Genomic DNA, 21,298 nt, shown 5'->3' on the forward strand with positions numbered 1-21,298 from the left:
GTGAATCAGGAAAAAAATGTAAAAAGACTTGGTATTGATATTGCACAGTCACACTCTTCACTGAATGTCACTCACCATTGTCTCAGTTGCAAAATTTTGTGAAGTAGCTTTGAAATTTCTACCCGTTTTCCTTGTCTACATATTGGACTAGCCAATAGAATATTTTTTATAATAGTTTTCTTTTGATATTTTTCTCAATTTTTATAAGTGGTTTTCCTAAAAAAATAAATAACCAGGAATGATTGGTACTTCCATTTTGCCTCTGTACCACAGACTCAGTGGAGTCTCTTGGAAACACAGCACTGATGTCAATGGGAAAGTAAGTCTTGTGGCTGTATGAGCTTATTAAGAAAGGTGCTGTCCTACATCAGTGCTTCTTTCCCGAAATCTGACAGGATGTTTATTTTCTTTATAGTACCAAGACCAAATTAGCAACATTTGTGAAAATTTTGATAATGCTTTGAAATGTTTTAGTCTGTTCTTGTTAAGGATTATCACCTGTAGGCTGTGTTGTGTTGTTTTGTGTTCTCTGGTTTGTTTGTTAATTTACTGTGTTGTATTGATGTGGAATGCAAAATGTTGTGATGTAGAATATAATAATTGGACTGGAGGTGGAATAAAGAGTGCTTAAGTTTATGGCTTTTGTTCTTTATGCTTTTTATGCTCTTTTTGAAGATCTTTCTACACAAAGAGAGCATTTATTTTAGTTTTGGGCTCAGTAACATCCACATAAAGCACTGAAAGACATGTGAAAGGACATGAGTGATCCCATGCCTATATAATTAAAACAATAAGATGTGCACTGGCATGCCTCTTATCATTTAAACCACTTACACACACATATGGCAAATATTTGAAAATTCAGGGCTTGCACACGATGCACAGTCGGAACTCTTTAAATGTAGAGGGAAACGTATTTTATGTCAAATACTGTTGGAGAAATTAAACCAGAAAAAAAAACTTAAACACTCTTATCCTTTGAAACAGTTTGTTATTTTCTGATGAATCTGCTATGTTGCTGTTGAAAGTTAAAGTTCTCTTCAGTGTTTCACTGCTCCACTACTGTCTTGCCTTATTTGTAGGAAAAGCAGGAAATCACCTCAGAGAATGGAATAGAAACTTGGTGAAAGTCACTTGCTACATTGGAAAAATAAATTCAATGGGGAATGTAAATATACCAAGAATGACAAAGTGATGGGAACGCCTGGCAGTATATTGCTCTTGCACTCTACTTTTTCTGTCACTCTCCCTATTGAAGCCAAAAAGAAATGAAATGATTTAATGACAAAAATTCAACTTTGCCTAAACTGACAACTAAGAACAAAGGTTTGATGTTATATTGGCTGTGATGACCACTCTGGATATAGTAATGTTTAAAAGATGGTTTCTCCCAGATGCATGGAAACATAATGCAGATGAGAGGAGCCCCATAAGTGGAGCTCAGTGGTAGATCAGGGCTGGTTGCCTGGAACCAAACCGTGCACGTCACAGCGATCCATCAGAGCTGGTTGTTCACACTACAGCTATCGACCAGAGCACAGATGCTGGTATCTCATGGTGCAGACCCTTTGCATTGAAGAGCCACATGTGTGGATTGTTCTGTTCCTCTTTTCCAGTAAGTGAAATCAGTCACATCAAGGAGAAAATACACCAGCAGCACCAGGAGCACAGGACAAAGCAGGAGGCCAAACTAGTTCTAGGACCAAATCAGCAGAATAGAGTAGATTTTATTACCATTAGCACAGATACATTACAGCACAGAGCACAGTGTTTAAGAAAAGGTAAACAATAAAAGTAAATGATAAAGGTACAAAAAATATTAGAATAAAATTAAATACATGTAAATTCACATTGTAATAAAAGTAATCCATGCAGCAGTCCATGTGCAGAAGTGATAATGTGCAACAGGAATGATCATCATTATAGTTGTATTGTAAATAAAGCAAAGACATCAGAATGAACGAACACGAAGTGACAATAGTGAAGATGGACAATCAAGAATTTATGGTGAAAGGAGTGAAATAACTGTGAGGGGGTTCAGTCTTATTTCCCCTTCCGTTCAGTTTGAGGACAGCAGGTGGCGCTCCAGACCATAATCGAAGAAGAAGCAGAAGAAACAAAAGCAAAAGAAGAAGAAGGAACGGGGTTTCTTCCGTTTTCACGCGCTGACGTTACTTCCTTTCTGTCCGCGCTAACATCCGAGGAACACGCGTTGCCTGTCGCGCTCAAGTGAGTGTCCTTTTCTAACGTGAATAACACACTAATCACAGAGAAAACAACCTTGATATCTAAAGGACGAAGTAAACTTATGAATTCCATAACTAAAATTTTTCAAAGCGACGCTTCTTGTCGGTATTTCTTTCTTTTAAGTGCCGCTCCTTTCCAGCTAGCCGAGCTAAGCTAACTAACGTGAACAGCACCGAGCACATGGAGGAAAAACTGCAGAGAAATTGTTTCTGTTGTCACATTTTAAATGGAGTTGCACACAAATAAATGTAATAGGTGACACAACGTTCAACATTCAATTTCAAAAGATCCTGGTTATACAACCAAAAGAATCGGCTCTAAGCTCAATTTCATTTCCACACTAATTGCTCAGAAGTTATGTGTTTTGATCTCTAAATATTTGACATTATTCAACATTGACGATAATTAAGTTACATTTGAAAAGATATGGAATAGTACATGTCACCTTAATGTCATTATGTATTTACTATTTGAGTTTCACACTGTTAGTGAATACATTATTTATTCACCATTTAAGCTGCAAGAAGCCATGTTGGCAAAAAAAGATGGAACTCTTTTTTTTATCTGTGATAAAATGTTTATGAGCCAACTAGTAATTGATCGGTTTTTTCCTAAAGTCATCAGGCTTGATTCATAGATTACGATATTTGGTTTGCTCCTATACAAGTAAAACAATCTTTGATTATTTTAAAAAATGTGCAACAAATGGAAGAGGTTCAGATTAATAAGTCTGACACAATTTTTGCAGCTGGCAACATCAAATGTTTACTTTTAGCAGCAGCTGCTCCTTAAATTTTGTACATCAGTTGCCTTGTTTGTTGACTCCATTTTGTGTGTAAATCTGTGAGTAGCAGAGGTTTACACATTTTAAATTTATTTACATATGTTTTTTCTGATTTTTAAAATAAGAACAATTTATTTGAATTTACATGCTGAACTTATTTCTAGGCGATAATGCCCATTTTCTTTTTGTCTTCTAGGATGCGTTACGTTGCTGCTTACCTGCTCGCTGCCCTGGGTGGCAATGAAAACCCTGAAGCCAAGGACATCAAGAAGATCCTGGATAGTGTTGGCATTGAGGCTGATGACACACGCCTGGACAAGGTACAAACCAGACTGCTTTTCCTGGTTTTTAGGAGTTGTGATTGTAGGCTCTTATCTGACACTCATATTTTGATCTCTTAACAGGTCATCTCTGAGCTCAAGGGCAAAAATGTGAATGAAGTGATCACCACAGGTGAGTTTGCCACTCATGAGTCACTGGTGTATATTATGGTATATTGGGCCTGATTTATTTACAGTATATGAGCTATACAAGATTAAGTTTTTATTTTCAGAATATATTTAAGAGCACTTGGTTCTGATAAAAGCTACAATCATGTTTTGTTACTGTACCTTTGTACCTACTATACTGTACCTTTGGTAACTTTGAACATGTCCTGACTATTATTACTATTATTCCAAACTTTAAAGTATTGGATATTGGCCTTTGACTTTCTGAATTCCAAGTGCATAGAGGCACTTGGCAAAATGTTATTTTGAGCCAGGAAATGTTAATGCTAGTATTGCTCAAGCCAAATTGCTAGATACTGATATTAGCATAATTTTTCCAACTGGTGACTTGCTATCATTGCCGAGTTGTCATTGTTGTCACTTGTGCTTCATGTCTGCCAACTCTCCTCCAAACTGCCTCTTTTCAGGTTATGGTAAACTGGCCAGCATGCCAGCAGGTGGTGCCGTAGCAGCCGTTGCCAGCTCTGCAGCTGGTGGCGCAGGTGGAGCCGCCGCCCCTGCTGCAGGTGAGCTTTTCAGCTTAGCACCTTGTTATGTCTGCATCAGTGACACTTGGCATGCACTGCTGTTGCCCTCACTTTGTTGCTGACATAATTACCTGAAAGAAAATTAGTTGCTCTTTCACAGTTAAATGTCACTAAATCTCTACCTGGTGAATTCAGGTTATTTATTGTTATATATATTTTTAGATATTCATATTTTAACCATGGTCGACAAATATTTTTTAAGATTTTATTTACTAACTTAATCATTGCTGAGTATAGTAGTGAATAATTTCAAATGCTTTTTGTTTTGCAGCTGAGGAGAAGAAGGAAGAGAAGAAGGAAGAGTCTGAGGAGTCCGATGACGACATGGGATTCGGCCTGTTCGACTAAATCTTTTCAAAAAAGGAATAAAATTTCTTAAAAAAGTCATTGTTAAATTGATGTTTGATGTTTGTTTATAAGTATTGATATTCAGTAGTAAAAACATGTTTACTTTGTTATAAAACAAACACTAGGATGGTTTAAGTGAAGCTTGAAAAGGTAATTTGACAAGATAATGCACATTCACTTTTAATGTCCCAGTTTCGTGAATGATCAAACACTAATACTGGCAAATCAGGTCAAGTGACTAAGCATGGAGATTGATGGTCTGAGATACCAGATTATCTATTGGAGCAGGCAATTGTGCATGGGGGTGCCCAGCCACAGTCCTGGAGGACCTGTGCCCTGCAAGTTTTAGAGCTTTCCTTGCTACAAGATACCGGATTTAAATGATCATGTCGTCATCAAGCTCTGTGGATAAAGAGCTCATCTGAAGTCAGACAAGGTCTGTTTATGTATCTTTAGCATTAGCAATGCCTCCTGAAATTTGCTGAAACTTAGATAAAATTCTGTTTAACTTTATCTGGAGGAATAAATGTACTTAAAGAAAGGGATTATGTGTAACCCCAGGAGTAGAGGTGGTATGGCAGTACTGAGTTTTGAAACGTTAAATAATACTTTTAAGGTGAAACGGTTATCCGATGTAATCAAAGAATGAAAACATCTGGAATACATTCCCGAAACATGTCTTTAATGGTGTTGGTGGAATAAAGTTACTACTGAAGTGTCAGTATAAAATTGAAAAATTACCGATCAAACTATCTAACTTCCACAAACAAGCCCTACTCGCCTGGAAACTAATTGACAAGCATAACTTTTCACCAACCAACCTTTACATCTGGAACAATGAGCATATTCTGTATAAAAACAAGTCACTGTCAAAAATGGTTTGACCATGGTATCGTTCAGGACAACTGCTCCGTTACAATGAATTTCTTTTTAAAATTTAGTTACCAGTTTCATCAAGAGAATATGCCATAGTTTTTGATGCTGTACCAAGGGGTATACCGCACCTCCTCAGAGGATCAGGAGTTTCTAACCAGGACTCACTCAGCAGTGCAATTTTCATTGATGGAATAGATATCACAAAGAAAAGTTGCTCCAATAAACATATTAGAAACTGCTTACAAATTACAACTCTGCCACCAGGGCAGTTCTTCTGAAACTCTCAGTATGGTGACATTAACTGGAACAAAGTGTGGTTGATTGGTGAAAGGTTCTGTATGGAAACAAAGTAAAGGACGTTTCCTTTGAGATAATGCAATCTATCCAGCTAAAAAGACTGGAAAGATTTCAAATTGTTATGGACTTTCTCTGTGTTTTTTGTGGAAGGGAAATTGAAACAATACAGCACCTGTTCTATAAATGTATGTACTCTAAAATGTATGTCTGGACGGACATTCAACACTTCATAAGAAGAACAACTGGACAAACGATCACTCTACAGGAAAAGGACATTTTTATCTCTTTTGAAAACAATAAAATGGACCAAAATACAGCATACTTCATACAACTGATACTGCTCATGGCCAAATTCCACATCCACAAGAAAAAATGGGCAGAATCCAAACCCACCCAAGAAATCCACCAATATGCAACGTCAATAAAAGACAGTAAAAGTAAAAAAGCCATGAAAACAAATTGTATTTTTGAGAGGCTCAATATAGTCCCACTCTAAGAACAATAACGGACGCTATTTAGGAACAGTCCTGGCAATGTTTATTTTCCTTGTTTGACTGTTTGTGTTCTGTATCGTTTTATTTGATAAAAAAAAAAAACTCATCTGAAGTGCTGGACCAGTAATGAGGCGGGGCCACCATGTGAATGACAGGCCAGCAGAAATGGCGGCCTGCCTGAGTCATAATGGAGACGGACCAGGTCCAGAAAGATCTGTACCAACTGGACGACCCGAAACAGCCTATCACGAACCAAGGCGTGACGTCACACTGGCCAAGGTGCATTCACTGGCATTAGGTAATGAATCCTTGTCATTGAGACATTTGAACAGCAGGAGGCGCGATTGAACTTTTCACCGTAAACACTTAAGACAGGGAGCGACCGGTGTCCCTCATGGCAACGGCTCTCCATATTCAAAAGACTCTAAACGAACCTTCAATACTTTATATGCACAAAGTTAGTCGAATTAAAAACATAGTAGGAAGATACACACTGATAACCGATTTGTTGCCTTGTCTGACTCCGCACCGACAGGTGGCGCTGTTAGACCACTTCCTTTTTACTTCCTTTTCAGACGAACTACTCCGTGGCATATCAACAAATCGGTGGTGGTCTGATTTGGTACATTTCGTACATGCTGTACTTGATGATAAGACACATCAGATCTGGGATGGCTCCTGTGGTTATGGTGATAGCTGAAGAAACACAAATGAAGACAGAGGACCAATCTGGTCCATAATGTTGCAGCATCTCTGGTGAAAAGGAGCGCTCGTACTCTGGAAAGCTTGCAAAAACTGTACATGTTAAAGTTGGAATTCAGCAGTGAACCGACACAAGTGTCATCCACGTACATGCAGGCAGTGACGCTCAATCGAAGTGATATGCATTCAGCCCTCATATAATTATGCATGTTTTTGTGAAAAATAGGAGTGTCAATGCTAACTGGACAGGAGAAGCTGCTGTTTTAACAGCCAAGTGTCCCTGCATACAATGTCCAAACGCCTCTGAGCATTCCAGCGGTCAGATGGCCTTACAGAGGACTTTAGTACAAACTTCCCACTGCACAGTATTACAAGTCTGCATGGTCTTTTCATTCTCTAAATATTTGAATGTACACATTTGACATTATAACTCTACAGTCTATACAGTACGGCGGGAGGCCGAAACTTGAAGATGCCCTCCAAAAGTTTGGAGTTGCATTCGATGAGTGTGTTCATGAACTGCTCCTCCTCCCTGAAGCGGCTGCCCCCACAAGTTCATATTCTTTCTATTTGGAAAATCCGTCTGTCCTCAGCTGTAGTGATCTTCCTCCTCCCTGACTGCTGAGTCGAAATACAGAGGAGCAATACTCCGCTGACGTGGGGTACTCTGTTTCTGAGCTTCCAGACGCTCCAGGTGACACCCAAATGATTACTCTGCAGACTGCTTGTTTTCTCCAGGCGACGTATCTATTTACCAGCACAACCAGTCAACATGTCTTAACCAGCCTATTAGTCATATCCTGGTGTCTGACTATATTTCTTAATGTCCAGTTTTCTTCATTGGTCACAGAAAAAAGCACGGGACTGAGTCACGTGGTCTTTTTTCCTCTTCGGAACGAAAGTTCTGTATGTTGGATAATTAGAATTTTTAATTTTAGGTTTTTGAAATAATCTCGGTTCTTTTGTCACCCTTTTATAAGTCTAATCAAGGGAATTTTTTTGCTCATTCAAAATCATTGCTCATGTTTATGACAAAATTTCTTTCAGTGGGTATTCATTTGACTGTAGTTAATTACTTCTACGAGGAAAACTGAAAGAAAAATTCAGAATTCTTTTGTTTTCCTTAACCTGTGCCTTTTTTTTTTTTTTTTTACTAAATAATATAGTTTTGTTTTTTTCTAGCAGCAGATGGTCCATACAGGACACATTAGTCCTAAAATCAACAGTCGAATTAGGACTCCTTGGTTCAGATGACACGTATTGACACTTTGTGATAGTGATCCATTTGTACTATTTCACATTTGTGTCGATTAACCTTTTGAGTTTGAATTGTTAAATTAGCCCCTACTGATCATCCCACAATGTCAATTGTGGGGTGATTAATTTACATATAGTAATGGTCATTTAAAAAAAAAAATAAATTTGGGGGGTAAACCACAAATAACTTTGTGTAACGTCGTTACACATATTTGCGCGTGACTTTTGCCAAGTAAACTTTACTACTAGCACCTTTTACTTAAGTGGAACTGCAGATTCTGGCCTTTTACCATAGATTTTTTGTTTTATGTTTTGATGACATTCATCCAACAGCACTGAGGAGCAGAAGTGGTGTTTGTAGCTTGTGGACTTTCCATTCTGACGATCAAACTGCGCAAACTCAGTGACCCGCCCTCCCGCCCGCTCGCGCCGTGACGTCAGAGGTTCAGCTGCCGTTTATGGGCGGCTGTCTCCGCCCTCTGCTCAGTCGACTCCCTCGGTAGCGGACAGTGAAGGTTACCTGCTTCAACAGTGCTTGAACGGCAACCTTTCCTACTGTCTTCAGTCGATCGGATTTCCGTCGATAACACCAGAACAGCTTTTATACCTCCGGCACCCAACGGCCTCGTTTTCGCACCCACGTTTAGCTCGACAGCTAGCTAACTCATTGTTTTGCTAACAACGCAACGCGCTGTATCAAAGAAGAAGCTTTGGTAAGAAGCCCTTTGTTTTTATCATGTGTACGTCTGATATGTGTGTATATTTTGGGCTGCGCTGACCACTCGGGTCAGGGTGAGGTGTTTCGGACTCAAGAAGACCTCCGTGTTGTCGTGGTTGTGGTTGTTTATGACCGTGTGGCCTTCGCGCATTTGGCACTTGAGCGTCTACGCAGCTTCTTGTGTTCGTGCCAGGTGCGTCTCGTGCCAGTCCTGGATCTGCTACAGCGCACTTAGTCCAAGTGTTACAGTAAAACAGTTCGAGTTCACTTATTTTCAATTTCCTACGGTAATGCCATAGTAGGTGAAACTACATGATAGAAAGATTGAACAACCGAAACACACTAGATGGATTGCGCGAGATATCGAAAATACTTGTGCGTTATACAAGAAAATTAAGAAAGTGGGTCCCATCAATGTTTTTGATCATTCCTAATCACATTTTAAGACATTGGTAGATTTTATATAAATCCCGAGCGCCAGTTCCAGTTGTGGGTATTTGTTTCTTTTCTCCTCTTCAATAGCAAACAGAATAATGTTGCTCTTTTGATCGGGATAAACAGTCTGACATCACCTTTGTCTTACGAAACCGTGATGAACATTTTTCACAAACGGATTATTTACTAGTGACGATGCTGGAAAATAAATCAGATATGAACCCAACTAAATGAACACAAGTACGGTCTTTCTTAAGAATAACAAAAAAATTGAAGCAGCAGTTTAAATTTAATGTGAAACATACTCTTGGAAATTACATCATTGTAGCACATAAACGTCGGGACATCGTGTTTTTTTTTTTTTTTAGTTAGTAAATGGTTCAGCAAGAAATGAAAATTGTATTATTGAATAATTACACTTTTCATTACCCCGTTCCCCCAAGCTCGGGTGACAGTTCAAAAAAATCTATTATGTTCATGTAACAGCAATAAAACAGGAAAGAAATCTTCTCTTTTTTTGTTTGCTAAATGAGTGAAAGGTTTCACCAGGTTTTCAGCTGTAAGATAATTTATTAACTGTCCCTAATGTTACACTCATACGAGCATTACCATTTTGTGATGTACTTGTTCATCTAATATGACTATTGTTTTGTTCCAGAAACATGAGTTCTCAAGTGAGACAGAACTTCCACCAGGACTGTGAGGCTGCAATCAACAGGCAGATCAACCTGGAGCTGTATGCCTCCTACGTCTACCTGTCTATGGTGAGATTCCAGTGGGTGGATAGAGATAAGGATTCAGAGAATAGAGAGATCATTTGCACAAAGATTTGTGAAAAGGAGAGAAAGAGTGGATGATATTATTGGGGGAAGTGGTCACTAAATGGGAACTGTCAACCAGTTCTTTACAGTAACTGAGTGATGATATTGTTGTTAATGTGAAGTGACTAGTTCTCTTTACCTTAGATGCTATTGTGTTTATGTAATGTGCTGTGCTGGGTGAACTGATTGCCCTAACATTGTTCAAATGGATGAAAAATATGTGAGAGGTTTGAATGAGGGTTGTCAGGCAGACCACAGATGTTATAAATAAAAGCCAACATCAAGTCAGTTTGAAAAAAATTAGTCTTAAGAGTCAGTTTGAAATAATGTGTTACATCCAAGTTGAAATGCTTATAGTGTGGCTCAGTAATAAAACACAGGCTGAAGTCCAGTTTGCGATTACTGCAGGTAAAGAAAAAGATCGATTGCACGTCCTTAGACAACTGTATGTGGGATCGATAACAAGAGTGCAAAAGTCGAGTAATCTATATTTTTATGTTGTGTCAATGCCCCACAAATGTAAGGTACTGGTGGTTGTTTGTTTGTTTTTTATCACATAATTTTGGCATGCTAAACCCTGTTCATTTTAATTATGCCTGAGTGTGGTAGCTTGCTGATTGTGTGTGAGAATTTATTTATTTTATTTTAATTTATTTATTTATTTATTTATTTATTTTTATTTTTTTGATAACCTGACGGAAATTCCACGTTTGGACAACATCAATGTTCTCCATCATTTTCCCACTCACAGGGATACTACTTTGACCGTGATGACCAAGCATTGCCCAACTTTGCAAAGTTCTTCCACCACCAGTCACACGAGGAGCGTGAGCATGCTGAGAAGCTAATGAAAATCCAGAACCAGAGGGGGGGGAGAATTTTCCTACAAGATATCAGGGTATGTGCTCATTTGAGCTGAAATGTGAAAAAATGTATGAAATTTAATTTCTGTTTAAAATCTTTCTGTGAGGTTGCTTGTTTTGGCTTATCATAATCTCATGCTGGGAGGGACTCTATAGGCTAAGCAGATACAATGGGCGTGATCATGGTGTTACGCTTATCTTTCTCAGACATGCAAACAGAACCCCTTGAACTTGAGTAAAACGTTAAACCGTAAACTCACTTTGCAATAGTTTAAATAGCAAGTTTTCTTTCTGGCTTGGGTCACTGGCCCCCCTACCTTTCATTACTACATGTCTCAATGTTTTCCCAACTCCTTTGCATTGTAGAAGCCAGAGAGGGACGAGTGGGGCAGTGGCGTGGAGGCTCTTGAATGTGCCCTGCAGCTTGAGAAGAGTGTGAATCAGTCGCTGCTTGATTTGCACAAGCTCTGTTCTGATCACAATGACCCACATGTAAGTATTTTGTCTTCTAAGTCAGACTTTTATCGTCCAGAAAATAAGCCCAATGCTCAGACTAATGTGACCACAAGCACTTCAGACACACACACCCAGGATGTACACCTGCGTTTCAGACATAAGGAAAGTTTCGGCTGGCTGCAAACTGTGAAAGGTTCTTCTCCTTTTTTGCAGCATATGAAACCTCCTCTATGACATTTTTATATTGTGCAGTTTTTTTTGTTTTTTTTTTGTTTTTTCTAAAAGGCATACTGACTTGACTTTTTGTTTCCATCAACATTCAGCACATTATCTTTTAAAATTCAGGGGGTTGAGTTGTAACTTTACGTTTTTGACCAGAGCAGAATCATGAGATTAGTCACTGTGAGCCAAAGTCACTTTGCCCTTTCTCAACTTCTCATGTTTGATTTTCAAAACTTCGGTGTGTATTTGAAAGCAACAGAAACATTTTGGAAATAAGAAGGAAGTGCTATTTCAGTTTGATTCAGCAAAGTACTTATTTCAGATCTAATTTGAATAAACTCTATTTCAGTTGTGCGATTTCATTGAGACGCACTACCTGGACGAGCAGGTGAAGTCCATCAAAGAACTGGCTGACTGGGTGACCAACCTACGCCGCATGGGAGCCCCACAGAATGGCATGGCCGAATACCTGTTTGACAAACATACCCTGGGCAAAGAAAGCAGCTAAATCCCTTCAGCTCGCACTTCAAAAGCTTCTATATATGTATATTTGTATGGTGCTTGCAAAATTTTTCAAAATATTGAGCCATCTGCATGGTAGTGGCTAGTCAGTTAACGCTAAGTATTTCTCACGTCGTTATTGACATTATGTATTCTCCCCTGAAACATTCTAGTCCCACTCTTGTATTGGACACTTCCCTGTCAGCCATGTATTTGCTGTTTTATTCCAGGAGCTGTTAAGCAAACCAAATAAATCCAACCATCTGGATTCTGATCAGTGTTGGGCATTTTGTTTTTATTTAATTTTTTTACCTCTAAAACACAGGAAAACTCCAGCTGTGCCAAATGCATAATGATCTGTTTCACTTTTATTACCCGGGAAAACAGAACTACGCGGGTGTCAAGTCCCTAATATAGACAGTGAACATAACTCCTTTTAAAAAGCTTTGGCTAAAGTGTTTGTTTCATACCTGCATAAAAAAACTGATGAACAAAAATGTAGTCATTAAAGGAGGCTGGTAACCTAAGCAAATAATCACAATATTTATCTAAATGTGAAGACCACGATTGCCTAACAATGATAAGTATTGAATGCATATCAAGCATGCATTCAAAACAAGGGTTATTGCCTGTGACCCTTGGACTCCAAGACCTACTGGAAAGTTTTCAGGAACCAAAAAAATTACAGGATTTCCAACATAAGCCTTTTCCAGGAAGTGCATCATCACAAATTTACCCATTTCACAATCAGATGTTTCTTTACTTTGTTATCAGTGACAGACTGTTGCTGTGCCTGTAGTTGGTAGTGTCACTTCTTGTCAGACCAACAGCACAAATACCTCTAAAAATAGAACTATCACATTGTGCTCTGATACTCACTCACTCACCTACAGTTAGAATACTTGTTTTTATATTCAGGAGAATGTGTCTAGAACTCTATTGAATGTCAATTGGATAAAACTGATTTATTATTATTTTTTTTATTTATATCACACTAGCTGTACTACAATCCTGAATATTAGTTTCCATTAGGTATTCACCACTTAATTTGCCTATATAAGCTTAAAATAGCATTGAAAAGCCAACTTTAGTCAATAAATTCTTTTACATTTTTTGCAAGTGTTATAGCTCATGGGAAAATAAATTGTATATTATAGGTTTTTATTATTGTGGTTTTATGATTTAAAATGACCAAACAGTTATATCAAGTGTTCTAAGTAGTTAAAATGAAGTCATCTGTCTGAGCTACAGTCTAGATATTGAAAATATTTTTTTTCTGCAGCACTTGTGTTGAGCGAACTGACAGGATATCCATAGGCATAACTCTTCAAACACACATCACACCATAATTTATTCCCTACAGCCACAGTTTTGAAGCAGAACTGGTAGTAAAAATTTAAGGTACTTTTCTGAGAAGATCAACGATAAGTGCTACAAGGAAAAAATATTCCAAAATTCATGATTTGTTACCATGGCGATAATTGCAGAGAAATTCAACAATGGAAATGTGAATTAAGTCCCAACAGAACCCGTCATCGTTAGGTAATCATGCTTCCTCTACCTCCACCAGTACGCCATCACAGTCTTTACGGTGAAGAAACATCACTGGTTACCCATGAACGCCTTTTCATGGCTCTGCAGAGTCCTGATGTTCTTTGCTTTTAGGTCGACAATTGTCAAGATAATAGATAATAGAAATCGAGATATAAAGATATAAATGAAATGCAGAAAAAGTTGAATATCTGTATTTTCATTCAAAGCATAAAACTGAGGACAAGACTGTTGAGTGTTTAAAATGTGAAACATTAAGTGACATTAAATAAAAATAAATAGAAATAGGGCCCACAAAGCTTTCACTAAGCTAATCCCAAACACAAGTGCACTCTTACACAGCACCTGTGGCCAGCAACGCATTATGTTCGGTTGTAAGCAGCTTGAATACCAGACTAAAAAAACACAAACTAGTTGTTTTTAGCTGGAGTTTGCTCCAGCTCTCTTGAGCATTTTACAGTTTCTATACAACAGTTGCATAGGAGGGCTAACCATTATGCCATCATGCTGCCCCTCGATTAGGTTACAGGTTTGGTTCCCGGGCCTGGAGCCTCCCTGTGTGGGATTCCTCCCACCGCCCAAAGACATCATGTTTGGGTTATTTGGTGATTCTAAATTTCCAATGGGTCTGAATGTGAGTGGTTGTTGGTCTCTGTGTGTTGGCCCTGCGATGTACTGGCGACCTGTAGAGGATGAATTAATACAAAACACTTTCAATGCCCTCTGGTGGACAAATCGTAGTACTGCGACTGTCTGTGGTTATTGAATTGCATTGCATCTTTTGACATTTCAGTAATGCTTGTTATTAGACATATAAATTGGGGGAAGCTAATATTGGTCGCTTTGAATGAACATTTATTGGTTTAGCTTACACCTACAAAGAGTCTAGCTGGCTAACATTTCCACTTGTTTACTAACGAACATGCTAGGTGAAGGTGCATTCAATTCAGGTGTGTCACAGCCATCATGGCCATGCTGTTGGCCTTGCTGACAGAAAACAAGTCAACATGTCACAGGAGCAAAAGCACAGGTGTAAATAAAAAATTAATAAGTGGTAGTAGAGCTATTAATGATTCAATACCTGTATTTTCCCTACCGTGACCCGTGTAAATATCTGCAGAATGATCAATAATTATTTGCAGTTACACCTCTTTCTTGGGATAACAAAGTAAGTCAGGTGTGACAAACTTCTGTTTAACTTGATCTGATGATAGAAGTGCCTTCTAAACCTGAACCATATAAAATATCCACTGACAGTAAACTCTATGGAGACCAATGCTGTCTCACATCCTCACAAATGTGATGGATCCCTCCAGACCAGAATCAGAAGTGTTTTTATTGCCAGGTACATACTAGGAATTTGACTCTGGTGTTTTAATCTTGTAAAAAAGAAACAAAAATTAGAAAATATATATATAAATATATATACATATAAACATTGAAGAGCAGTGAGGAAAGAACATACCACTTGGGGGCGCCAGTGTTAATGCCAGGGATGTTGGAGAAGAAGCTTCCCAGCCTCACTCGCTGTCTCCTGTTGGTGAGGAAGTTGGAAATCCACTGACAGGTGGAGGCCTTGAGGATTCCCGGGATGACTGTGTTGAAGGCCAAGCTGAAGTCCACAAAAAGGATACGTGTGTATGTCCCTGGGGAGTCGAGGTGTTGAAAGATGAAGTGTAGTCTTATGTTTACTGCATCAGCCTCCGACCTGTTTGCCCAGTAGGCAAACTGCAGGCGGTCCAGCAGGGGTCCAGTGATGGAGCCTCACACAGCTCCAGAGATCTGTTGACGATCTGCGTGAGGATTGGGGCCATCTGGCCAGCACAGGTTCTTCTTCTGTAAAAGACCAGTGATTGAGCTCTTCTCCCCGAGAAGATGGAGCAGCTCCAGCTTAGTGTTGCCAAGCTCCACAATCACTATGTAGACGCCATGTTCAGGCAGGGGCACCTTTTCATCACAGTGGCCCCGAGCACATGCCGATGCAAAGCTGTGGCTTTCTCCATGTCAGGAACAGCGATGACAGCGTGACTGAGCCTCATGAGCTCCCATAGTGATCTGGGAATACCCTGATGGTGGCCCTCATGTGACCTCAGAAGTCCGAGACAAGAACATCTGGAAAGGCCTGCCACTGAATAAGCAGAGTGGAATAAAGGAAAGCAGTTGGAGGGTTGGTTTAGAATCCCAGTCTTAAAAAAAACTTTTGAGGATGAATAGTCATCTTCATCCGCAGTCTGAGCTGACAAGTATATTTCCTACCAACTCCAAATGGAAAATGTAGAATGTAGTGTATAATTTTACACATATATTTCCTAATTCACTCCACATTTTGTTTTCTTGAGAGAATTTGGATTCCCTAAATGATTTTGAAAGATCTGTGACCTTAAACAATGCTTGACTGTATGGCCTCAGTCAACAGTGAGTTTAAATAGTACGTAGTGGTTGCAGCACATCTGTGTCACACTTATCCCTTACATGGGTCAAATTTAATCTGTCTCGACATATGACAGCAAAAAAAATATCCCAAAAGTCATTCTTTTAGCATTAGATTTGATGACTTTTCCAAAAGTGACCCAAAGTACTCAGAAGTGAAAAAATATATATATGTGTGTATATATATATATATATATATATATACTGATTTGGGGTCAAATGTGTGCAGCACCGGTAAGGACTAAGTAAGGGCTGTGCAGCAATCTGAGCCGAGCCCTCATCAAGCCCCACAAGAAGCCAACACAAGGGGACAGAAAAGAAAGCGATGCATCATCTGCCCTGCAAAACAGGGACAACCTGCTGCAAATGTGGGAAACACGTCTGCAAGTTTCACACAAGGAAAGTTTCCTACCACTGCTTTGAATGCGGACTAGTTTGAAAAACTGAAAGACTTGAGAGACTTTTTTTCCTCTTTGTTTTTTTTTTTATGCTGTTTTTAGTATTAATTAATGTGGAATTTTATGATATAGTAGTGAGGGCAGCATTTAATGGTTACAATGGTTAGAAATAGTTATTTTGAGAGTTAAAAATGTTCCAGAACATTTATTCAATTTTAATTTTCAATAAATCATATTTAACACACTATGACTATTGTGTTTTCATTCTTTTGTAAAAAATAAATAAATTTGTGTAATAGATGTTTGGCTCCAAAACGAATTCAGCAAAACCTAAAAAATACATTCTCCCTGCTCTCTGAAACTTATTTTAAAATAAACCTGCATTTATTAATACCAGATAGGCTCTTTAATCATTCTAAACAGATCTGTGGTACAAAAGTTGGTATAGACAATATGAGGTGTTCTTGGGGTGGGTACAAATTGACCAGCGCCTTGTTCAAAAGGTTTCTGATGTGTTCGGTTTGTAAGGGTTAAATATCTGCTCCATGGTCACTGGGAGTTAAAGATATTTCTAATTTGTCTTCAATAATATTGGCCAATGTAAGACTGTGATGAAGACAGATTCGCTTTGGACTTTACTTGCATAAAACGATCTTTTGCATGTCCTCCGGTTAAACAGATCCTCTTACTTTTTATACACCCCGAACCAAACGCCGCAAAAAAACTCGTTATGCAACACCAACCAACCAAGTAGGAATGTAAAAGCTTCTAGCTAAACTACACTGTAGTCTTGCTTGGCATTATACAATAAATCTGAAAATTACCAGACGACTGCTACGATTGACAGAAACATGCCGTGGATAATAAAATTATAACTGAAAAAACAAAAACAACAACCAGTAGCTTTTAGAATGGCAGACAACAAGACAACACTTTGTATGCCGGAACTATAGAGCAGCGGAAGAATTTCTGAGTGAGGCTGTTTACCTGCGACATACAGACGATCACACAACTGGGGGAGTCATGGCTAATGTGTGAAGGAAGAAAACGGTGTTGGTGAGAAAAGAGATAAATGTCGCTGCAGCGTCGGTCAAGCCCGTTTGAGAGGAAACAAAGTTGACTTGGCTCACCTCTAGCTGAGGATGCCATATCTGGCGCTACCATCGGAGGTAGTGAACGATGGCAGTGCAATACATCAGTGGAGCGAGCCAGCAGTAATCGCGCGATATCACACGAGATCTCACGATAAACGGGTTGTCTGTTTTTTATTTTTATATGTATCTGTTTTATCAACTTGTTGTTGGTCAACTAGAAGAAAGGCAAAAACTTCAAAGTTTGGCAGTCTGTTCCAGCAGATTAAATCACTACTGAGCTATGAAAGGTGAATCTCAAACAAAAGAAATCGCTGACAAGTTCAAGAAATATTTTTTTAATAAGGAACTGCTCAAAAACAGAATAAAAATCGAAATACTTCTAAATAGTAAGATAAATAAATGTTAATATTTCAAAAGTTGAAAAATATAGAAAAACAGGCAAACACTTTTGTAAAAAAACTATTTACATTCACACGATTTTGTGAAGTTGCCTCCACAGTGTCCTTAAACAGTAACAAGTCTGTGAAATCAGAACTTGGCCCTTTCCACTCAGTGTCAAGCATTTGTCTGAATCAGCGGTCCCAAAACCCCGGGCCGCGGTCCGGTCCGTGGGTCTTTTGAACCGGGCCGCACAGAAAGAATAAATAACTTACATTACTTATGTTTTATTTATTATCTGCTATTTGCATCGATGATCGCGGCGGTTCAGCTCCCGGTGGAAATTAGTCTTGGCTTTATAAAGTTAAAATGTCAGCGGCCAATCAATGAAACACCAATTCTAACTAATATAAGAGAGCTAATATAATATATAATATAATATAATATAATTTAGCATTATAACGTAATGCTAACCACTCTGCCAATTCATTACCTTATAACTCAATGTGACAATTCTCAAAAAGGAATTCTACCGCTAATCCAAACGTACCACATCTAAATGAAGACCATAGATCATATTGAACATTTTTCAATATGAGATCTTCCCTGATTGACTAAGATGTCTGTAAACTTACAGAAAAAAACCCGTCTGCTGAAACGTTACATAACACCGCCTTTCTCTCCCATCTCCAACAACACCCTCTGCTCTACGCAGCCTCTTCCTCCTTCTTCTTCTTCGGTGTTACAACCAGCAGCTGGCCCGGTCTTCTTCTCTTGTCCTCCGATAAACTGAGCGCGGAGCCTTAACGAAAGCAGCGCCCCCGCCGCCCTGTTCGAGAAGATCAAAGATGGCGGATTACGAGCACAGACACACGGGTTGCTCCGACGACGGAGGTGATATTTGAGCCGATTTAACGCCTTAAATCTGTTCATAAATAAGCAGCGTTTTGCTTTAGCTTGATTTCGTTGCGTGATCCCCAATAAAGCGAAACAGGGGACATTTTCGCAAAATCTCCACCGGGCTAACGTAATGCTAACTACTTATCACTGGCTAGCTAATACTAATGCGCAATGACTTGGCATTGGCGAATCTACGTAGATTTGGATGTGAGGCCGGTTTTATCCACTGCACCAGTTTTAATGCTAAAGAGGCCGGGTAATAAAACAGACGGACAGGACGTGTTACATTGATAACACTGGCGTCGACAATAGCTAGTGGACTAGCCGATGAGCAAACTAGGTGGTGCAGTGTATCTGTATCTGTTTTCAGACCATAAGTTCACTTAAACCCTGGTAGTGTAGATAGTCTCTGCTTTGATAGTCCTTGGGTGGACTTAAAATAAAATTGTAAGTTAAATCGTTGAGTGGAACCTAAGTTACATTTGGTTCCTTATGGCTAGCCACACAGGTAAAGGTGATGAGTTTTTATAATTTTCCAGTTCACAGAAAACAGTTGTTCACCTTGGTGAGTTGTCTTGCCTCAAGCAGGGCCGCAGGAGGAGGGAGGCAGAGTGAAAACTAAGCCTGTCTCTTCTAGCACTCTGGGTGGAGAGGGGACTGCAGTCAAACGCACATCCCAGCATCTCACAGCAGAGGATGAAGATGAGTCCTCAGCAGACCCGCCAGCACCCTTCAAAGTCTCCAAAATAGGCTTTAGCATGAGCAGCCAGATGGGGAAGAAGGGAAACCCCATATCTATCAAACTAGGAGCGACAGTGAGTGTGTGAATGTGTTCATTAGCTGCTTTAACATCCTATAATAATTTGGAATATTTTATTCTAAATATAAAAAATGTATATTTGTTATTGAATTTACAAATGCTGTTACTATAAGACTGTTTTACACCTACACGGACAGTGGCACCTCAGTATCATGATGTACTACTATTCCTGCAAATAAAATAAATCACAGCACATGGTTTAGAGTCACACATGCTGTTGACTCTCATTGAAACTGTGGTGCTGAAAGAAAAGCAGCTTGAGCTCAATTTATATTAGGACACTCTTATCAAGAGGAAGTGTGCAGTACATCATGATGGAAGTATGTGGCTTTTCTTTTGCATTGTAATGAAGACTTTGTAGTCTTGTGTGGTGTTTATTTTTATTTTCCAAAATCTTCCTCAATTTGTTTTAGAAACCCAAAGACCCTGTGCCATCTATACCTCCGAAAAAAACAGGGCTAGCATCTGTTTTTAACGAAGATGATGATGTAAGTGTGCTATGAATGTATCTGCATTCAAAATATGTATATAAATGCGTAAATAGTGAATAGGTTGAGGGTAACAGTAATTTCCTCTTGATAAGCAGAGTGAACCTGAGGAGATGCCTCCAGAAGCAAAGATGAGGATGAAGAACATTGGCAGGTATACACACAGATACAGAACCAGCCAGACAAATATTTGAGTGATTCTATACATGATGTATCAGGTAATAGTTTCCTTACTTTCAGGGTTTATTTGGAATGTTAATCCTTTTTACTCTCTCCAGTTAATTGCTACATTGCCTGTGAGAATCTGATAAGTTTCTGAGCTATAAGTGATCAATCACCTATCCTTTCAGAGAGACTCCAACATCTGCAGGACCGAATTCCTTCAACAAGGGCAAGCAAGGATTCTCTGATCATCAAAAACTTTGGGAGAGGAAGCTTAAAGCCCAAGCAGACAAATTGTAAATGGCTACCAAAAGTCTTGTCATTAGAGGAAAAATGTTGTGGGTTTGTGTTAAACCACGTCAGAGATATCTATGAAGGCTCACATGATTCATCACTGTAAACTCAGTTTTGAGAAGTTTCATTGCTTGTAGACATGCAGTGAAGAATAATTTAAGCCTTTCTATGATAATTGAAGTGTTTTCCTTTTTACATGTCTCAACACTACTGGCTAATGGTAACTGAAAAGACAAATGCCAGGTCTCTGTGATAAGATGTACAGAGTGAAGAGATGGGAACAGATGATTTCTGCTCACTAATGGGAACATCTAGCATCTCAAGAGCCCTCATACCCCTTTCATGACATGCTTGTTCCTGTCTGAAGCTGGTTAGGTGTGGTCCTGAGCAGGCTTTTAATTTGACCTGTTTAATAGTTGTGTAAAAATGTACATAGAAGTGTGATGTTTTATTTTTAAACCCACATATAAAAATTTTGAACTTTGCAGAGTAAGTGGGGTGTAGACTGATTGCTTGTTTTGTTACATTTAGTTTCTCAACATTACTGTAGAACCCTGTGTTTTCACCAGCTGTGCCACTTCATAGGCAGAGTGTTAGATTAAAAAAAAAAAAAAAATAGAAAGTCTTTGGTTTTGGTTTTCTTCTGTGTATGAAATTTTGGTCAGTGTTTTTGGTTTTAATTTAATTTCACTGAATCTTGCAACCTTTCTGTGTACACGACTATTG

At 38.9% G+C, this 21,298-nt stretch overlaps 3 protein-coding genes and 1 pseudogene across 5 annotated transcripts; 3 read left to right on the top strand and 1 right to left on the bottom strand.

Moving 5' to 3' along the window:
* The first annotated feature begins 2,175 nt into the window (after positions 1–2,175).
* Positions 2,176–4,454, top strand: LOC115041087 (60S acidic ribosomal protein P2-like). The gene is made up of 5 exons (XM_029498381.1): positions 2,176–2,229; positions 3,228–3,351; positions 3,436–3,484; positions 3,948–4,046; positions 4,339–4,454. Exons 2-5 carry the CDS (start codon positions 3,229–3,231, stop codon positions 4,413–4,415), a joined length of 348 nt encoding a protein of 115 aa, XP_029354241.1. The 5' UTR covers positions 2,176–2,229; position 3,228; the 3' UTR covers positions 4,416–4,454.
* A 4,067-nt stretch (positions 4,455–8,521) lies between these two features.
* Positions 8,522–12,331, top strand: LOC115041085 (ferritin, heavy subunit). Its single transcript, XM_029498380.1, has 5 exons — positions 8,522–8,754; positions 9,853–9,958; positions 10,767–10,913; positions 11,245–11,370; positions 11,906–12,331. Exons 2-5 carry the CDS (start codon positions 9,857–9,859, stop codon positions 12,062–12,064), a joined length of 534 nt encoding a protein of 177 aa, XP_029354240.1. The 5' UTR covers positions 8,522–8,754; positions 9,853–9,856; the 3' UTR covers positions 12,065–12,331.
* On the bottom strand, positions 11,552–17,680 carry LOC115041086 (methylmalonyl-CoA epimerase, mitochondrial-like; annotated as a pseudogene).
* A 772-nt stretch (positions 17,681–18,452) lies between these two features.
* pcnp (PEST proteolytic signal containing nuclear protein) lies at positions 18,453–21,260 on the top strand. Of its 3 annotated transcripts, none has more exons than XM_029498264.1 (5): positions 18,453–18,802; positions 19,397–19,623; positions 20,042–20,116; positions 20,212–20,270; positions 20,467–21,260. In XM_029498264.1, exons 1-5 carry the CDS (start codon positions 18,757–18,759, stop codon positions 20,576–20,578), a joined length of 519 nt encoding a protein of 172 aa, XP_029354124.1. In that variant the 5' UTR covers positions 18,453–18,756; the 3' UTR covers positions 20,579–21,260. The 3 variants fall into 3 exon arrangements, with proteins under 3 accessions (XP_029354124.1, XP_029354125.1, XP_029354127.1); XM_029498265.1 differs by having other exon boundaries at positions 18,714–18,802; positions 20,215–20,270; XM_029498267.1 differs by having other exon boundaries at positions 18,742–18,802; positions 19,394–19,623; positions 20,215–20,270.
* Positions 21,261–21,298: the final 38 nt, after the last annotated feature.

This window comes from Echeneis naucrates, chromosome 3, assembly GCF_900963305.1.
Source record: "Echeneis naucrates chromosome 3, fEcheNa1.1, whole genome shotgun sequence".
Taxonomy (NCBI): domain Eukaryota; kingdom Metazoa; phylum Chordata; class Actinopteri; order Carangiformes; family Echeneidae; genus Echeneis; species Echeneis naucrates.

Excerpts from the sequence above, each read along its gene's own strand:
- LOC115041087 (XM_029498381.1), top strand. The coding sequence starts at position 3,229 with ATGCGTTACGTTGCTGCTTACCTGCTCGCTGCCCTGGGTGGCAATGAA. Across the intron at positions 3,485-3,947 it reads GAATGAAGTGATCACCACAG|GTTATGGTAAACTGGCCAGC; the intron begins GTGAGTTTGCCA and ends GCCTCTTTTCAG. Across the intron at positions 4,047-4,338 it reads AGCCGCCGCCCCTGCTGCAG|CTGAGGAGAAGAAGGAAGAG; the intron begins GTGAGCTTTTCA and ends TTTGTTTTGCAG.
- LOC115041085 (XM_029498380.1), top strand. The coding sequence starts at position 9,857 with ATGAGTTCTCAAGTGAGACAGAACTTCCACCAGGACTGTGAGGCTGCA. Across the intron at positions 9,959-10,766 it reads CCTACGTCTACCTGTCTATG|GGATACTACTTTGACCGTGA; the intron begins GTGAGATTCCAG and ends TCCCACTCACAG. Across the intron at positions 10,914-11,244 it reads TTTTCCTACAAGATATCAGG|AAGCCAGAGAGGGACGAGTG; the intron begins GTATGTGCTCAT and ends TTTGCATTGTAG.
- pcnp (XM_029498264.1), top strand. The coding sequence starts at position 18,757 with ATGGCGGATTACGAGCACAGACACACGGGTTGCTCCGACGACGGAG. Across the intron at positions 18,803-19,396 it reads GGGTTGCTCCGACGACGGAG|GGCCGCAGGAGGAGGGAGGC; the intron begins GTGATATTTGAG and ends TGCCTCAAGCAG. Across the intron at positions 20,117-20,211 it reads TTTTTAACGAAGATGATGAT|CAGAGTGAACCTGAGGAGAT; the intron begins GTAAGTGTGCTA and ends CCTCTTGATAAG.